Genomic DNA, 18,127 nt, shown 5'->3' on the forward strand with positions numbered 1-18,127 from the left:
AGGAGATTTCATGCTCCAACTGTCATCTCACCATCTCAGACTGACTGAGAATCACTGACCCCACAAAGGAAGAAGATCAGAATAGGACTGGAGCGTGTCATTCGACAGCTTTTTTAGAAAACACGTGTGACACTTTGCAAAGGAAAATATCTTAGAAACTAAAGAAGCCAATGGCTTCAGGAATAGGGCTGTAAGGAGCAAGAAAGGTGACTTTAAGTGAATGAAGATAAAGCCACATATATGTTGTTAACAGACAAGAGCTTGCACAAACTTACCACAGATGTGAATAAACAGACATTATAACCATCAAGAGGTTTAATTACATACAGTCTGAGGGAGGAAATAAAGTAGTAGACACAGCACAAAGAACAACTCTGTCCTGTATATGTAACTCCAAAAAACTGCCAGGACAGACAATATTTTTTACATATAGACAAGACAATTAAAAAACATCTTCCATGCACAGGAGTCCTGAACATTTATTGGGAAAAAAAAATACAACTCATTACCAAGAGGGCATGACCCAAAAAACAAACAAATGAAAAACAGTGTTTTGAATTTTTGGGAGTGGTAAGAGCAAATATATGGAAAAGAAGATCTAGTTAGGAACTGTAGGAGGTCACTAAAGCAGAAAGCTATGGTGAAATCAGAAAGCTTTGACAGGGTATTAAGGCAGAAGGGAACAAGAGCAACACCATCTAAGCACCTCCTTAAAATCTGTTCTCACAGCCTCTAATCCTGCGGGCAAGGAACGAAAGATGAAGGGATAAAGAGCTTTTAGGCCTTGCCTTGTATTAAGGGACACACCAGCAACTGGAAAACAAAATGCTCTTTCCATAAGGAGGTGAAAGCAAAGTCCCAGGGAAGAAGTCTTGGAGCTGCAGGACTTTTGGTGCTTCCAAGCCAGGCCAACCCCCCTCAGTGCAGGTACTGCACTGTTAATGCTGCTCTGTTTGCTCGTGATCAAACACCCTTTGCAGCTGCTCCTGGGGAAACACTTTATTGGCTCATATCACAAACCTCCCCCAGCCTTCTGTCCAGCCCTTGGGCCTGTTAATGGTTAGAGGACAGCACATCTTAAACTTCTTTTTGACGCCAGCCCTGCGTGAACATCTTTAACCAGTGAAGAGAACACATAGATTAATCTGGTTTTCAGCTAAACTGACGTTGTTTGGCAACGCACTTCTGTGGGAAAACCTTGAAACCTTCCCCATTAAACCTTTTAATTCACTGAGTGCAAGGTCTCCTGAAGATAAATTACAAATTGATATAAACTGGTCACATGTTACATATCAGCTCATATCCAGAAACTCCAAACTGTACAGCAATATCTGGGGATGGTACAGACAGACTGGGCAGCAGTTGCTTTTATACTTACTGATAAATTCAGATTTTTATTCCCTGGCACAGATATCAAATATTTTAAAAGACATAATTCCTTAAATTTACACACACCGTGTTTTATTGACTGTAGTGTTAATAATTTTGGAGTGATCTCTGTATCCAAATGGCAGCATACAAAGTTAATGTTCCCTCCAACCAGCCCCCTTGAAGAACCCAGTTTACTGGAATCACCACGATTGAAATCAATAAACAGAAGCTATAAATAGCCAAGAGACATCATCTCAAACCCTAAAGCTCACATTATCTGTCATCTCCAATTCATAAACACAGATATAATGCAGTTTGCCAAGCAAAGACACCAACATAAGCACTATGGCATCTCAGAAGGGGGATCTTATCCTCCATTCCAAATCTGGCCGTCTATTCCGTGTGTTCTCTCGGCATTGCCCTCAGCACATGGACACCCATGTGGCACAGCAGAGCAGATTATTCATCAAATGAATGGTTTCCTCGGGTGGGAATTTTTCCCCCCCATGTTCTTTAGCTGACTCGGCAAACCAGTGTGACACACACGGCACAGCCACCCAAGTCCTGCAGCCAAAGAATGGGAACGCATCCCAAAGCAGGGGGAGCCCGGGATCAGCCATTGTGCTGCCAGCTCCCTCTCACACCACACTAAGCTGATTATGAAACTGCACTCTGAGCAGCTGCAGAACCTCCTGGCAGGGGGAAAGTGCGGGGCCCTTTCAAGGAAAGAAGAAAAGGCACAGAACAAACAGATATTTCTGGGTGTGCTCTGGAAAAGCAGCAGAGAGCATATCAACAAAGACATGTTTGGGGGGAGAAAACTATAATTTATTCTGCAGTCCAGGAGCTGCCACTAACAGGTTTTTTTGGTTTTTGGGTGTTTTTTTCCTCCCTCAGACAAACACGTCTTTGATTTCTACCATCCCCTTACTGCTAGATCGACATGTTACAAAAGAGAATTGAAGTGACCTGCACCATCAGAGGATCAGTGATAAAGCATTCCACTAAACTCTGTTTATTGATTTAAAACAGCTATTTCAAAGATGACAACCTAAAATTCTCGTGATTAAGGTGGAGGGAAGTGAATATTTAACAAGTGATTATGAGATCTTCCTGACTGAATGTCTGCCAAAACCAAGTGCAATAGCCATTGCAGTGAAATCTTTATGATGGTATCTCACTTGTACACTCATTACTCATGTTTTCATTCCATCTCACACCTTTCCAACAGATTTCTAGGGAAAAAAAAACCCAAGTTGCTTAAGAAAAGAGCTATTCCTAACAGTGACAGGAAGATAAATATACTGAAATACATAGAGATGTTCTAGATCTCTCGAGTCAAGCATTTTAGCAAGGAATTAAATTTAAGATGACTGAGTGAGCATAAATTCTAGATTCAATTCTACATTTATTAAAACAGAGTTAGGCCCAAAAAGCAGTGAAGCCCCTTCTCACACACAGCTCGGCACCTTGGAAGCTACAAATCCATCTGGCATGAATTTATAGATTAAAAAAAATATACCTCGATGTTCTACCTGGTGGCTGGTTCTGAACATATCTAAGAATCTGTGATACAATGCAAAAAAAAAGACATTTACCAAATCATACCTGGAGACAGGCATTTAATCACAATTACAGGTTTCCAGGGGTTAACAGTGTTGCAAACTAAATGTAATGGGAAACAGCCTCATCTGCTGGTTTGAGGAGACACAATCAGGTATTTACACATAGTTTAATACTTGCCTTTTTGTTTTCTTTCTCCATTTACACATCCTAAAGCTCATACAGTAAAATCCACAGGACTGAATTTTGGAGTCGTTTTTTGGGGGTTTTTTTGTTGTTTGTTTTTTTTTTTTGTTCCCAGAAAAACCATTTGCACCCTCTCTTCAGATAATCGAGAGATCCCAAAAAATTCAGTAAAAGGAGAAGCTCTGAATCTACTTTCTGGCTCCTGGTTGTTAATACAGACAGACATGTCTAAAGAGATTGCTCAAAGACTTCCCATTATTGAAGTTTCTTGTCATTTTACTGAAACTTCATAGTTTCAGTAAATCAGCTATTCCATGGCACTGTTTGTTTCATAAAGAAATGTTTGATGAAGATTTTTGCTGGGGTTCTTTTTAAGTTCATTTAAAAAATAATTTCATTTCTGAAATAAAATTATTGAAAAATATGCTGGTTTGTCTCATTAAAGATTAAACCTCTTATTAAGAAGCATTAGCATTGAAACAATAATGGAGAATTTAGTGGGAAACTGTGTGGGATAACAGGTCACCCTGAACTTAAGGATGTATTTTTTGCTGTCTTTTTAGTCTCAATGACATTAAAATCTAAACTTCTGCTAATGTTAACACGAGCTAATGTTGACATGAGCTAAATTCTGAGTGGCTGACTTTGCACTCTCAGTATTCTTACAAGAATCATCTAAAAAACAAGAACAACAACAAAAAACCCCAAATACTTACAGATATTCCAAAAGTGTCCCCTCATCCTTATCTGCTCTCCCCTCCTGCAGACTGTCCCTGTTCATCCTTTCCAAACACCTCATCGTTACCTTTACTGCTGTTATGTGTCTTACACGTGTTGTCCTTCCTTGCCAAGGCCAGGGGATCCCATACACAAGTGTTTTTTCCATATCCCTGTGTGGCCTGTCAGCCCCATGTTCCCTCAGGATACTGCTCTAAACTTAATACAATTTGGTTTTGTCAAAGTTAAAGCTATAATGACTCTCATTATTTCGTTATCTCGATTGCAGAAAGTACTTTAAAAACCAGCACTCAGGTTACTGAAGTTACCTCGGCTTCACAATTCCATCCTTCCTTTAAACTCTTAATTTTCAAAGAGCTGAACAATTCCAGTCCCATTCAAATCCGAGGGCTCTGCACTCCCTTAACACTTCTGGAATTCAGGCCACTCTCTTTCAGTGTCTGTGCTCAGATGGAAGACCTTGGATGCACCAGAAGAAGTTCAAAGTCAATGTCCAACAAACAAAAGGAAAAACTTAAAATAGAAGTGATAAAGATGCCCTCAAACTGTGTAAGAAAGGAGAAAAGAATCAAACAAAACAAGGGATGTGCAGAATATCAAAGGCCCGAAGCATTAATTGTTATTTTTGCATGCAAATGGCATTTCAGAGATTAGTGGCCAGAACATAATTTATTGTGATGTGAAAATCCTGCCATGAGTATTTTTTATCAAGGGCACAGCACTAAAACACATTTGTGTAAAGAGGCTTTACAGGAGATTAGATTCACATTGATTCAACCCAAAAATCGCCCTTTCAGGAATAACCTATATTATCTACCAAAATCTCACTCACCAGCAGCTGCTCACAGCAATTATTCAAAAAAAAAAAAAAAAAAAGGAACACAGCCTAAACAGAACTTACCTCTTCTCTGGTATGTATATTAATATGTATATTAAACTATCACTACTGCCAACTTAAAATACCCCTTTGATTTCAGAGATGTTTTAACTCTCACAGAAATTAGGAACTAAAATATTTGGTTTCTAAAAATATTTACCTTTAAGAAAATTAGCCATTCTTCTGCCACCAATTTCCTAAAGCAATAATTTCAAACATGCCTAAAGCAAAATAAGCGTTACTGATAAGACATTTAAATGACAATAAACACACAGGAACCTTTTTATGTGAGTGGGCCTCCCATTCCCCTGAAACAGGGAAAACATTCAACAATTACTGAAAAATATTGGTGGAACAAGGTGAGAGCCATCACTGATGTGACAAATATAGGAAAGAATAATACTGGAAAAGCTAAAGAGCAGTTTGACTGCAACAACATGAATTCAATCATGAAAACAGCCCTTATAAATCTGGGGGGAACAGAAGGAAAGATGAGAGACATTCAGTGAATCTCAAACAAAAAAATAAACAAATGCCAATTAAAGACTTCAGCATATACTTGTGGGGGGAAAAAAAGGTTAAAAATTGATAAGATGAAACTGGAGACAACAGTATTACAAATGATGAATTTAGCTACAATTAAATCTTCATTTGATCCTTCAGAAACATGAATTTAACACGGGGTGTCCTAGTTTAACAATATATTTTAGGGCTACTAATTCACTGGCAGTTTTAAATGAGAATAAAACTATCTGTAGACACAGGCATAAAGCTGAGATGCTGTTGTTGAAAATGGAAGCCCAGCTTTAATTTGCTTAATTATGTGTCTGAAGCAGTGGAAATAATAAGCTGTTCATCACAGCAACGTGTTAAATATTTAGTTTACAAGCAGTGAACCACACCAGGAGATAAGCTATGAGAAGAACAATAAGCCAGCACTGCTAAACCAAAAAAAAATTTCAAAAATTCAAATCTTCAGAAATATCGAAGTAACTGCCAGAGGAAACAACTGCTGTAAAGTTGCAAATATTCTAAAACTTATTAGCAGAAGGTATAGGGAAAAAAAAAAGTTAATTATTTTTAGAATCCTGTCTGATATGCTGAATATTTTCCAGGTAACTTTTTCCAAAAGCATCATTGTTTGCCCCCATACACAGATAACAAAGCTGATACCAGATCTCAGTATTCCCAACTATGGCACCCTGTGAAGTGATACTGGAACAGATAATTCTCTTTGCAAAAGGAGCTTCCAGGCCATCTAAACCACTATTGCACTGAGAACACACTACAAAAGGCACACTGCAGTACAGAGTTACACTGGCCAATTTGGTACAAAATAGGAGCTGTAATAAGGCTGGAAAGAAATGTCTCATAGAAGCTCTGGATTCATCTTGCCTTTTTAACCCAGTGCTGGATAAGAATTCCAGTTCTTACATTCATTGTCAAGACGTGGTGCCTGCCAATAAACAAGCATTAATCTCTTCATTTCATGTTGATGCAGAAGTTTAACGAATTTATTTTTGAGAAAATTAATTGAGAATTTAGGGAAACGAATGAGAAGAGAGTCTGTAAAGGACAGAGAAACCACTGGAAGGTAAGAAGGGAAGAGGAGAGGGCAATGAGTTGTCTGGTATGTGCTGTTCTGCTGATTTCTAGTCCCATAAGCTGCAACAGATACACAGCCCCCTCTGGCTCACAGCTAAAATGAAGCCCTTTTGAGGGGCTCAGTGTTTTAGAACACATTTAGAAAAAGAATCAACATTAAAGGCTTGTGGAAAGAAAAGGACAAATATCTGTTTATTTTAGCAAATACACCCAGCTTTCCCTGAATATACCATCAAGCCATATGGTGCACACACAGTTGTGACACTCAACACAGAAACACAAATTCTTTCCCTTTCTGGTGAGTTGACTCACAGAACAGGTTTCAGCTGCAATTAAATCTTCATTTGATCCTTCAGAAACACGAATCTAACACACAGTTAAACAGTACAAGTGCCTCCAGTGTTCATCTAGCTCTGAGCCAAAAAGCCTCTTAATGCTAAACATGGGAGGAATTCTACTGACTTCTATAGAAACTGCAACTTTAAAAGTGTAGCATTGAGTCACTGAAAAACACCTAAACATCAGTGAAAACACTAATGATAAAATCAAGTGTTGCACAAATACAGCAGTTCATGACTCTGAATGAATTTTGTTCAGCAAAACCTGCATCCATCAAAATACCTAATTCCACATCAAATGTTCAGCACTGCTACTAAATTCAAGTACATATTTAATTACCCTTAATTGAGATCTTAGCATGCACATGTCAGCCACTTCAAAACATAGCTCACGATCCATATGAAAACATTCAACAATTTTAGTATCAGCACATCACACTGGGAGGCAAAAAGAACAAGACAGCCCTCTCCCAGCACATTTGTACATCTTTTTCCTCCCCAGAGGAAAAACCCCTTGACAAAACCCTTGTATCATCCCTTAACATGCAGTCAGGAGAGACGTGACCTCTGGTATATACAGAAAAAAATCAGCACACTTCCCAGAAGGAAGGATTTGTACGAGTAACATGTTATTTTGAGCCCTAAATAAAATCTTATCTCATCATGCACATTAGGAGAATGCTGTTCCCATTTATTCTTGATAATCCAGATTCACAGAGTGCAAGAAGGCACGTCTAAGGGGTTGGCTTTTGTGGTAATCTATTCTGAGAATATATAAAAGCCTACACCACTATAGTTTATGTTCTTTTCCATCACTCCTACATGTGTCTTTATGCAAATCTAACCCTCAGGTTGCACATTTGCAACAGAAACATTCACATAATGCTGTTTTGATGCTAATGATGCTCTATAAATAATATGTAGGGGACTAGTGCAAAGTGTCAGCTGCATATTCATATACATATGTATGGTTACTAAACCAGAATTTCATGTAAAAATGCCACAGAATAGGAATTCTCATTAGTGTTTTACTCACCAATAGGCAGCAGCAAAATAAAACTCAGGTCTTGCAAATAATGTAATTTCTAAGTGTTTCTGCATATTTACAAATAACAGGCAAGTTCCCTTCCTCCTCAGAGCCCCAGTGGAAGAAAGCAAGTTCCATGTTGGCACTCAGTGTAAAATGAAGTAAGTTCAGCAGTTTGGTGATACAATCCCACTTCTGTGCAACATTCTCTTCTGACTACCAAGAACTACTGGAACAACAAGGGCTCAGGCAGTTTAAGAAGTATTTTCTGGTAGAACCTACCTTTTTCCTCAGTTTCTTGTGTGTTTGTTCATTCTTCATTCATGGAGCAGATAATCCTGGGAATGGTACACACAAGTAATATCAGTCATCTGAGGCCAGAGTCACTAACTGATCACTGAAATGATCAATTTGAGCACAGTTTGCATGACTGGGCTCTAACTGCCTCATCCCAAACATCTCCCTGCAGTCACGACAGCTCTGCAGCAAAAACTGCTCTGTGAATAAAGTTCCTTGTACTCACTACTACTGAACTACAAGTAAAGTGCATAAAAGTTTATATTCTAAAGAGTTCACATTAAAATCTGCTGCATCACAGCATCTACAAAGGCCATATTCATACTTTTATATATATTTTTTTTCTTTTAAAAACATGTTCTGTCTCGAAGATGAACTTTCACACGTGGCATATCTCCAGGACTGCAAACTTATTTTTCTCAGATGGGTATTATTTAGCACTAGAGGTTTGCTTGAAACATTATATAACATTATATTACTTTTTCCTCTTCCTGCTACGTTTTACAGTTATTTTATCAGGAGAGACAAAGTTGCAGCTTTGTCTTTCAGTGTCTCAAGACTGATTTGCTGTTTTACTTAACTGAGCAGACATTAATTTTCTTTTACAGCTTTTGTTTCTTTGGATTTTTAAGAACCACTGGGGAGAACAACTGATACTCTACAGCAGCTCCTCTTAACGAGGCTATGCAAATATTGCCATCAATAATCCAGGGCTCAGTAGTTCAAAATAATGACAAACCAAGGTGGTCACAAATCACAATTTAATTTGCCCTCTCATTGCTTCCTGACACTTTTTAAAGATCTATAGTCCTGCTGATTGCAAACGAGGGGCAGATGAATCTCCCAGTACAAAGTGACTCTCCCAGGCAGATTAAAGATTCTTCCACATGATTCCACCTTAATTAAAATATATTGCCCCCTGAAGAAGTTACCCAAATTACAAGCTAAACTCAGCACTTTACTTCCCAATGAAAATTTTACATCGCCTTAGAAAGCAAAATATCACCTGTTGTTACTGGAATAAATTCAATCCCCAGCAAGAAAACAATGAAAATAAATGAGCCTATTACTCCTACATCATAAGAGCGACTCTGGCACCATGAGAAAAATAATTTATAAAAAGTAACTGTGGCAACAGTAATAAGTATCTTACTAGTCCAGAACCTGAATGCTTCTGTTACCCAAGAATACAAGTCTTCCCACTCTGCCATGGCAACGAGGATCAGCCTGGAGGAATCACACACAGCCAAGTGATGGCTGGAGTGCTGCTACAACAGTATGACAGAAGGCAGAAATTAAGATTAGATCCAAATTTTGAGTCACATCCCTTCCATACCCATAGGAATAATAACAATTACATTAAAAAAAAAAAAAGAGATGAAACAGAAAAAGAAGCCAACATATATGGATTATTGTGAATTAAAAAAAAAAAAAATCTGAAGGGAGTTAAAAACATCAGAGGAAAATCCATGGTTAAAACAGCTAAGAAAAATAGTTATGCAAGGGCAAAGACCCTTTAAGAAACACCAGCTCCAAGATGAATTATAGTTTGGAAAATATGAAGACAGTAAAATTGCTACAGGGAGACAAAAAGCTGCAAGTGATCAATAAACATTGCCTACCTGCATTTAATAATGTGGATAACTTTGTACTGCATGAGGACAAGGAAATAATTCCAATATACTTATGTTAGACCAGATAACATCACAAGAGTCATTTTTAGGTTTTCATAAGGAAAAACATAACCACAGGGTCTAGAAAAGTGCCTTAGGATATCATTAGGATGCCTTAGGATGTCATTTCCAATGCATGTGGAACAACTTGAAAATTTCTCCAGAGTAGGTGTCCCAATATAAAATAGTGACAACTAATAATTGAGAGTTACAACGCTTTTAATAATGGATAAAATGTAAAAAGGAGGCTAATTAATAAAGTAATAATTCACTTCATGATAAGAAGTATGACTAAAAGGAGAACCATATAATTAATGCCAATCAATAGTTTTATAGGAAGCTATTAAACAACCCCGGGGTTTGTCCTTCGTGTGTGCAATCACAAGCACGTTAATTATTTAGGTTTTTACAAGGCAATTCACCTAAAACATGTGGCATTTAGACCAAATTTTACATTGTTGTCAGTGAAGGGAGGATCACAGCACTGTCAGTGCTGGTGGAACAGCAAATTGTGGTGGGAATGGAGAGATCCAGATCAGTTGGTTCACTGCACTCATTTCTTGGGAACACATTCTCATGCACATATTAAAAATGGAACAAGTGTTGGCAGAAAGCATGTATGTAAATCCCAGTTAAAAGAAAATTATTTATGCTCAAACTTGAAAGGCTTAATCTTTCTAATCCTTTAAATAAGAAAAACGGACTTAATTTGATTGCAGTATAAAGTGCTACAAGAGGCCTTTCATCTTGAGGATAATGAAATAAGGCCACTAAACTTAAACATACCAAATTTCATATTTGAATTTACCTGACTCTACAGGTAATAGAATCTGAAACAAATACAGACAATGCCCTTATCTCTTAAAACTTTCAGATCAAAACTATAGATCTCTTTATTCTTAGGTGCAAATAATGAGTCATGGGGGTCACATGCAATAATTGCAGTACAGAAGTGCTCAGGCTGTATAAACTAACAGGACCTTATGTCTCAGCTGGACTTTATAACTCAGACAAATGTTACGTAATTAACTTGGCAGCAAGGCAATGTTTTGGAGAAATAGACAATATATGGGGTTTTTTTTCCTCTACAAGTGTTTCTTTCTTCACCTTTACTTATTCAACAGTTGACCCATCCTCATACAAACAAGCATATACTGGTTTTTCTCCATATATTTTCACTGCTTCAAGATGGCCAGCGGGCAATAATCCTTCCTATAGAACCCAAACCATTCTGTTCACACCATGACTGATTGGATGTGGTCAGATCCATGTGACAAGTACACAATTTTAAAGATGTTGGGGTTTGGGCTTGCTTCTTGCAACAGCAGAACACAAAACCTACCGCCTTTTAGGGAAAACACAAGGTTAATTTTTATTCACCTCCTCCAAATAGCTGCCTCCCTGGCTTGCTACCAAGTGCCCTGTTCCCTCAGAACAGCCTTTGTGCTGTGAGTATGCCTTTGACATTTTTTAAAGCGATGGAATGCAGTTCTAGATGTCACAGATATCACGGTGTATTTACTTGCAGCTCAAGTATTTTATTTGCTTTAGTGGGTTTTCTTCAAATCCCCAGTGCCCCCCACCTGCTTGTCTGCAGAGGGACTTCAACTCTATGCCAGCAGCTCAAATATATGAAATTAAACTCTCCTCACACCAACAAAGTGTCCCTTCAATGATAAACATCAAACTTGCAGAGAGTGTAGGATACTTAAGAAGTGATATTGTATAACATGAAACATCCCATTGCTTAGGGTAGGATTAATAAAAGCACCAGAATTCTTCATGGCTGGATTAATCCAGGCTCTTACACAGACAGACAACAGGCAAGAAAAGAGCACCTGAACAACCTGCTGTACCTACTTCACCTCAACCCACTGCTAAAAGCAGCAACCAAATGTGAACAAAACAAAAAGATGTTATTCTAAATGAAAAATTACATGTAATAATTTTCCACCACAAGGAGCTTCCCTTGTGTTGAGATGAAAAAACACTTCAAATTAGAGTAACAGTGGCTGGATTGGTTCAACACCTCTGAGCATTAATCACCCAAGAGCAGGTGAAATCAAGACTAAGGTGTTCCAGCAGGAGGATGCCCGCATTTTACAGACTTCTGCAAGAGCCAAGTCCACGCTGGGGTCTTTACTTAGGGATAGAATGTGCCACCAAACGCTAATACAGAGCGCTTCAAAACGTTCTCCTAGTCTTTATGGAGGCAAAAAAATCCAGTGGGAGCTGAAGATATCTATGATCCCTGCATAGAATGCAAGTAAATTTATTGACCCCATAGAGTAAAATGTTCAGGACTGGATTGTCATAACGCCTTCAGGACATGCCAACCAAACCAACCAAATCCTCACTTTTTACCTGTCAACATAAACTGCAAGATCTCTCTGTTCTCTGAATTCTGTGTTTCAGACTAAATAATGCAATGGCCACTGGTTCAGGGTAAACTCCCCACACTCAGAGGCCAAGCATGGGCAGGGGATACTCATGAGGCTTCAAGTTACAAAATACATGTTTGAATGGGCTGTCTGTACTTCTGCCACATTTCACCACGGTTCAAATCTTATTAATGTAAATATCAAAATAAATAAAAATGATCTATTTTTCCTACGTTGTACTGAATTATCAGAAAAACAAAGTGTTCCTGCCTCACTCAAACGATTTTACTTATTTTTTCTCACACTGATATTTTTATTACACTGATCCCCGGGGGACACCACTAGTGACCAGCTGCCAACTGAGTGCACCTGTCCAAGCCGTGGGCTGCCAGCTTTTCCAGGAGTGTGCTCATGGAGAGCATTGCAGTGGCTGGAGAGCGGCCAGGCAGAGAGGGACCTGGGGGTTCTGACAGACAAGAAGCTGAACATGAGCCAGCAGTGTGCCCGGGTGGCCAAGAAGACCAATGGCATCCTGGCCTGGATCAGGAACAGTGTGGCAGCAGGAGCAGGGAAGTGATTGTTGGCCTGTACTCAGCACTGGTGAGGCCACCCCTGGAGTGCTGTGTCCAGTTCTGGGCCCCTCAGTTCAGGAAGGACATGGAGGGGCTGGAGCGGGTCCAGAGAAGACCAATGAGGCTGGGGAAGGGACTGGAGCACAAGTCCTGTGAAAAGCAGCTGAGGTTATTTAGCCTGGAGAAGAGGAGGCTCAGGGGAGACCTCATCACTCTCTACAACTCCCTGACAGGAGGTTGTAGCCAGGTGGGGGTTGCTCTCTTCTTCCAGGCAACCAGCAGTAGGACAAGCGGGCTCGGTCTTAACCTGCACCAGGGGAAGTTTAGGTTGGACATCAGGAAGAAGTTCTACAGAGAGAGTGATCAGCCATTGGAATGGGCTGCCCAGGGAGGTGGTGGAGGCACCGTCCCTGGAGGTGTTTAAGAAGAGATTGGATGTGGCATCAGTGCCATGGGCTGGGTGACAAGGTGGGGTTGGCTCAGAGGTTTGACTCGATGATCTTAGAGGTCTTTTCCAGCCCAGTTGATTCTGTGAGTGATCAGTCAAACTTTCACTCAAGCTTCCTACACAGCGTCAAGTTGCAGTTTTAAACACAAACTCCATTTCCCAATAAACTCAAGCATCTTTTGCTGTAGATCAAATATCAGAAGAGTACTTTTGCTTCCATTCAGTTCGATACAGTATCAAAACACCCACCCATCTCTACAGAGATTCTTCAGCTCCAGACACGCAGCCAGCAAGCTTTACCAAAACTGTTTTGTTGTGATCTGAGATAAAGATGAATGTTCAGAGCTACACCCTTCTACCTACAAAGCTTTCTGCAATGATTAAAAATGGCTAGAATGAGCTTGAGAGCAACGCTAAAAGCCTGAGGGGGGGGTGAAAAACCAAAACCAAAACAAGCAGTTTGAGCAAGTCTTTATTCTTCTACTGAAATAACTACAAATAACAAGACAGACTAATTCCCCAATTCTTTTTGCTAAACGTCGGAGTACGATGGAATCCATCCCTCAAATAAATGCATGCTTTGAAAAAGGAAAAATAAGAGTTACTTTTGTGATTTGTGCCTCGCAGCCAAACTTGAATGACCCTGAGAGAAGCCTGTGCAGACAAATCACAAGATTTATGTGCAGCTTGTTAGATCTGTTTCCCACCTCCCTTCATGTTATTGCTCTGCAAATTGCAGAATGTGGGGGTTTTTTTTAGTAAGTGCTAATCTTGACTAAAATCCATCATAAAGAGTGCTACAATATTGCTTTTTATTACAAATAGCCAGAACTTCTTTGAAAATATAAATGTGTAAAACAATCCACCGACTGTACAGTGCATTTACAGGACACAATCCAGAAAGTAACATGCAGTGTAAAAACTGCTGTATACATTAGCCCTTGCCCACAAAGAACTTGGCAGTACTACCACGACTTATTAATGACTATAGGGTGAAAAAAAAAAAAAATAAAAAAACCAAAAAGCTCAGTTACATCTAACTTTACCATGAGACTGGGATACATACATCATTGTACAAGGAAGAGTTGCTTTTAACTAGAAACCGTCATCATGTTGTAACTCTTGGAAGGGCTGGATCTGCCAGTTCTCCACTCCTCCTTGCAACTGGTCCTGCTCTCCAGCTGTTTGGCCGCCTTCCCCCCAGGCTGAGGGCTCTCGTACAGCACACAGATAGACCCATCCTCACCGATGCGGTAGGACACTTCGAAGGGGTCGACCCACAGAGTTAATTCGCTGGGTAAGAGCTGGAAGAGCCTCTCGTGGCTCAGTCCGATCATCCCCGCCGCTTTTCCTATCAAGGGGTCCATCTTATGGTTGATCCTGATGCAGCGGTACCCGGAGCCCTTGGAAGGCATCAGGGGGAACCAGTGGTGTTTGTAGTGCTCTGCGAGAGGGAACAAAGAGGAGCGTTACCGCGGTGCGCTCCGCCGGACCCCCGAGCCAAGAGGGGCAGGAGTGGATAGAGGGGATGGGGGTGGAATGGAGGGGATATGGAGGGGATATGGAGGGGATATGGAGGGGATATGGAGGGGATATGGAGGGGATATGGAGGGGGTGTCCCCCCGCCGCTCACCGCGCATCGCCTCCTGCAGCCGCTCGCGGAAGCACCGCAGCTGCTCCTCGCCGACCCCGCCGCCGGCCCGCAGGAGGCGGGTCACGAACGCGGCCGCCGTGGAGATCTCGGTCCTCATGGCCGCCCCGGCCCCGCTGCCAGCGCCGCCCGCCCCGGCCCGGCCCGGCCCCCGCGGCCGCGGCGGCTCCGCGCAACAGCCGCACCGCGCGGGCGGGACGGGGCGGGTTTGTTTTGCTGGCGGAGGAGGCGGGACCAGCGCGGACACCTCGACCGACAACCCCGAACGACAGCCGGACGCCCCCGCGCCGCGCCGGGGCAGCGCTCGGTGGCAGCGGGCTCGGACACCCCGCGCCCCGCGCCCCCCGCGCCCGCCGAGCGCGGACACCCCGCGCCCCCCGCGCCCCTGCCCGAGCCCCCCCGTCCGGCCGCTCCCGCCCCCGCTCCCGCCGCGGGTCCCATTCCCCACCCAACGGCAGTAACGGGCCGGGCGCGCGGCCGCGCTCGGCGATCACGGCGGGCACCGCGGCTGCCCCTTCGCCTGCGTGCGCCACGTTCCTTGGAGCGCCACACTCCCACCCCGGGGCATCGCCGGCCCCTCGCAGTCCATCACCCGCTCCGTCGCCTGCGATGTTCCAGGCGCACGTCGCCCGTTATCCCGCCTCGTGCCCTTCTCCCTCTCATTTCTCAAGACCCTATCCACTGGGCAGATTATGTGACCAATACATCTGTTCTAGAACAAGCAGCTGTCACAAGTATCGAGGCCATGTTGCTGAGAACACAGCTGCGATGGGCAGGGCACGTCTCCAGGATGAAGGACCAACACCTCCCTAAGATCTTGCTCTATGGTGAACTTGCCACCGGCTGCCACAAGAGAGGAGCCCCAAAGAGAAGATACAAGGACTCCCTGAAACATCTCAGCCTTGCCCATATTGATCATCATAACTGGTCTACTCTGGCCTCCAATCGGGAGGTCTGGAGACACACCATCTATAACGCTGCTGATGCCTTTGAGAACGCAGCAGGATCACTCTCGAGGAGAAAAGACAATGCAGAAAGAACCTTGTCTTGCAGAATTTACCACCTCAGGAGTCTTTCTGCTGTGCCTTTTGCAATCAGACATGTCTATCTTGTATTGGCCTCGTAAGCCACCAGCGTGCCTGTAACAAACGTGGATAGAGCCTTCCCAAATCTTCGTTCGCGAAGCCCGGCCATGAATGAATATGAGAACTATCTAAAAACCTCTCGCCAGCTCTTCCAGGCAATCCCTCAAGTGTGGGATTTTCTGCCCTACGGGACCAAGACCCTCAAATGACAAAAAACTCTTGACATTTGCCCCAACATGCAGACGCCACCACCTGCTTCGACAGTCCCACACAGCTAGAGTATAATTCTGAGTGCCATTCTGTAGCCTAAGCAAAGAGATTTGTCATCGAGGGAAAAAAATAATCTTATTTCACCCCTTGAAGAAAAGACAGAAGGTTTCTGTGGTTCCTTTTTCCTCTCACTCACAGCTCTTAGCACTAGACTAACCCTCTCCTATCCAGCTCTCAGGCCTGAATCAAGATGCTATTTTATTAGAGCAACTTTTCACTGAAGCCCAGTTCACATTTTAGTACCTCAAACTTTAGAAATTAAGCTAAAAAATGAATTTCTGCTGGTATCTGGACACATCAGTCATCCACTTACTTCAGTCTTGTTTTATTCAGTGTTTTGAGAAACATGTAAGGCTCATGGTGAGCAAGACACAGAAAGACAAGAAGAAACCAACAGATATGTAACTGTTTGACTTTCATCTCCCTGCTAGAAAATTATTCCACAGGCAGCAGTATTTAAAGCAAACTCTGGAAGGGTTCATCAAGAACCTAATTATTTGCCTTTTATTATGCTAATATTTTATATAAACAGGATGGTTTAGAGAGTACTGGAGGTCCCAATAACACAGCACTGGAGATGGCAATTAATTTGTAAACACTACACCTGTACAATTTACTGATAACCATTGAAATATGTCATTTTTCATTAGAAACAAATTTTAAGTATTCATACACAGTGAAAAAAAAACAAACACACAAGCATCTAGGTTTTGGTTTGGGTTTTTTTTCCCCCATCTGCTGGAAGATTTCTCTGGCTTTAAGAAAAGCAGGTAAATTACCTCCTGTTGAGCATTGTTGGGATTAAAAGCCTTGCTTAGCACTAGAAATGAAAGCAGTCGAAGCCTCGGGCTGCAAGAGTTGACCAAGAGTAAGAGATAAAATTAATATTACAAATGCAAAGCTAGCTGAAAGTGGAAGATACAAGCAGAATGAAGAAAGGGAAACAATTCCAAGGGAATGAGAGGAAAGCCAGCCCAATGACTAAGACCAGCAAGTCAGCAACAGTCAGATGACAACTCATCTTCGAGCAGGAACCCGGGGCTGAGCCCTGCTGAGGTGGCATCCACATGCAGCTACATCATTCCTGACACAGCTACCAGACATACAACCTTATTTCACTAAGATTTTTTTAGCTCATCAACTCAGACTTACTTTGTTGTTACTCTGCTCACCTGCAAGTCATTTTCTCTTCAGCAGGAACACCTGGAGCAAAGGAAAACAGAGTCAGTGTCTCGAATACTTTAAAAAAGCATAAAATATGTCATAGAAGTTCCTGCCTGGTTTCTCTCCAAGACTTACAGCCTTGGTTTATCCTGTTAAAAATAAAGTTTTGCAAGTGTTTTGTCATTCTGTTTTTCCTCAACTCCAGCTGGAGGACGAGGAGAACGTACAACTGAAGCTGTAGCACTCGTGCAATATATTGTTATTTAAAAATAACAGTCATAGTACAATCCTATTTATTTATAAAAAAAAACAAACCCCAAACTAAAAATTCCAAATAAACAAACAAAAAACTAAACCAAAACCAAACCAACCCAGAATTTAGTGCAAATAATGTCTAAATCAAGTTCCTTTTAGATTACTTAATTTACTTCTCAATCCACATTCTACAAATATGGATGAAACAGAGCACTAGAACCTGCAAGAGGAGGTTTTAAACAAAACAAGCAATTTTGGTTTTACTCCATCTCATAGAAGCATCTCTCTCTAAACATAGATAAATAAAACCATTCTTAAAAGCAATAATTATCTTTTCCTTCTTGCTAGACTACAAAGAGAAACATTGTGTTGCCATTCTCACTACAGGGAGAAAAAGAATTCCAAAGACAAATAGTGGTACCTTAAGTGATTTAAGCATCAGATCCATCCATAATTTCTCCAGTTTGGTACATAATTTGGGCCTGGCTGGCTGATCACAGGCACTGCTTCTTTTGCAGTGCATGGATAAAGCAAATTACACTCTAGTGATCGTTTAAGTTTGCTGTGCATAATGGGAATAGAGAAATGAGCAAGAGAAATCGGAGTTCTCTGACAGAACTGGAAAT

General features: G+C 41.5%; 1 protein-coding gene across 1 annotated transcript; it reads right to left on the reverse strand.

Annotated features, from left to right (window-relative positions):
* Window positions 1-13,531: 13,531 nt before the first annotated feature.
* On the reverse strand, window positions 13,532-15,084 carry LOC108499732 (protein BTG1-like). The gene is made up of 2 exons (XM_017819891.1): window positions 14,710-15,084; window positions 13,532-14,520 (listed from the first exon to the last, which is right to left on the reverse strand). Exons 1-2 carry the CDS (start codon window positions 14,825-14,827, stop codon window positions 14,168-14,170), a joined length of 471 nt encoding a protein of 156 aa, XP_017675380.1. The 5' UTR covers window positions 14,828-15,084; the 3' UTR covers window positions 13,532-14,167.
* Window positions 15,085-18,127: the final 3,043 nt, after the last annotated feature.

Source organism: Lepidothrix coronata, unplaced genomic scaffold (assembly GCF_001604755.1).
Source record: "Lepidothrix coronata isolate B3197 unplaced genomic scaffold, Lepidothrix_coronata-1.0 Scaffold78, whole genome shotgun sequence".
NCBI classification, from domain to species: Eukaryota; Metazoa; Chordata; class Aves; order Passeriformes; family Pipridae; genus Lepidothrix; species Lepidothrix coronata.

Bases quoted from the DNA above. Each gene is read 5' to 3' on its own strand.
- LOC108499732 (XM_017819891.1), bottom strand. From the start codon at position 14,827: ATGAGGACCGAGATCTCCACGGCGGCCGCGTTCGTGACCCGCCTCCTG. The intron at 14,521-14,709 runs GTGAGCGGCGGG...TCCCTCTCGCAG, and splicing joins GCTGCAGGAGGCGATGCGCG to AGCACTACAAACACCACTGG.